Here is a 1,533-nt window from a genome sequence, read left to right as displayed (position 1 = left end):
TTATTCTCCATTTCAAAATATTGGAATGTACCATTTCATTTACTCTAAAATTTGATCTAAAATGCAATATCAAACATTCAAAAATGGGGTTTCAACATTTCGTTGTTCTCCGAAACTACCTAAAATATCAGTATTTTATAAATTGTAGCCAGGATAAAGGGTTTTAGGATTTTAAGGTGTTAGTTTACGTTTCAATTACCTGAAATTTTTAAGTAAAACCATGAATTCACTGAACCTATTACGAGGGAGATCACATAAAACTATCTGTACTTTATACAAGATAGTGCATGATTATTGTCAACTGAACCATCCATGCCATATTTAAAATAGTACATGATGCACCCAAAAAAACAACTGTAATTGTAATTTTAACTCTCTCTCACAGTTTACCAGTCCAGATAATATCATATCAAACAGGTGATTGTTCGACCACAACGGTGGGGAGATGCATCAACATCCGACCGCTTGAAACAATCTTGAGATAGTAATAAACGAAATCTGCATATATGAAGCTCTGAACAGTTTCGGAGACTATGAAGGGGAAAAGCCCCAAATCAAAATCAGTTGTGATGGAGCCGTCCATAATGTTCTCTAGGGTCAGCATGAGCCAGAATGCAAATTTGAATAACCTTTCTACGCCTAGAGCAAACACATAGAAGGCAGTAAAAGCTTCCACGATCCTTTTACTTTGCATTACGCGCAGTTGAGGAAGAAATAGCACGGCTTCCAGATAGGGAACAAACGCTACGATGACCCTTTTGAGAGAACTAAATGCCAAACCAAAATGAGTCAAGGGATGCATTACCAGGGCAACGAGCACGCAGGGAAGGAGTAGGTAATATATGGGTAAGTTTTCGACGTCGTCCATATATGTAGATCTGACCTTGAAACGGAGGATATAGATGACCCATATGGTTCTTATGAGACCCAATAAATCCATCGTTATGCTTATGATTGTATACAGGTTGATTGCCATGCTAGGGTTTCCAGGCCAGGTATTCAGGTAGATCCTCACTGCGAAACAAATCACAGTGAGTTCCTGAGACTTGAGTGACAAGACTACGAATGTTTTCTTCTTCATTAGCTTGTAAATCAGCACAGAAATTCCACATATGCGAATGATATTTGCAGTGATATAGACAGCCATGACCCAATAATCCCCAAAAGTTAGAGAAATCAGTGCCAGCAGGAGACATATTATACCCAGGGCTTGGCATGCCTATTTCTTCACAGATTGGCTCTTAAACCATATTTTCAAAGCAATGAGAAGATTTTCTATTCCCTTTTAGAACCCATGTCTAACTTCTTCGCCTCCTGAATGTCAATTTTCCTGTGTAAATCAAATCTGAAGCCCTGTTTTTGTATCCCAGGTCTTATAAATGAAATATTTAGCTATAGGTAGTAATTGCAAGCATGCATGAAACATGAGATGGCCTCGACATCATGTGCTTTTGAGGACCATGATTGAAAAACTTGACGAACAATAACCGCCCTGCATTAATGGCCAGTGTATCTACCTTCCAGTTGACGAGT

General features: G+C 38.5%; 1 protein-coding gene across 1 annotated transcript; it reads right to left on the bottom strand.

The window, feature by feature from the left end:
• Positions 1-409: 409 nt before the first annotated feature.
• On the bottom strand, positions 410-1,147 carry LOC149220745 (uncharacterized). The gene has a single exon (XM_089387191.1). The coding sequence runs from the start codon at positions 1,145-1,147 to the stop codon at positions 410-412; it is 738 nt and encodes a 245-aa protein (XP_089243317.1).
• Between the last annotated feature and the right edge of the window lie 386 nt (positions 1,148-1,533).

This window comes from Pinus tabuliformis, chromosome Q, assembly GCF_031772625.1.
Source record: "Pinus tabuliformis cultivar Carrire ecotype Pingquan chromosome Q, CPIR1, whole genome shotgun sequence".
Lineage (NCBI taxonomy): Eukaryota > Viridiplantae > Streptophyta > Pinopsida > Pinales > Pinaceae > Pinus > Pinus tabuliformis.
Note: the sequence above shows the minus strand (reverse complement) of the source record. Positions and strands in the feature narration are given on the sequence as shown.

What these genes read in the sequence shown, in the direction of transcription:
- LOC149220745 (XM_089387191.1), bottom strand. Translation starts at nt 1,147, where the DNA reads ATGGCTGTCTATATCACTGCAAATATCATTCGCATATGTGGAATTTCT.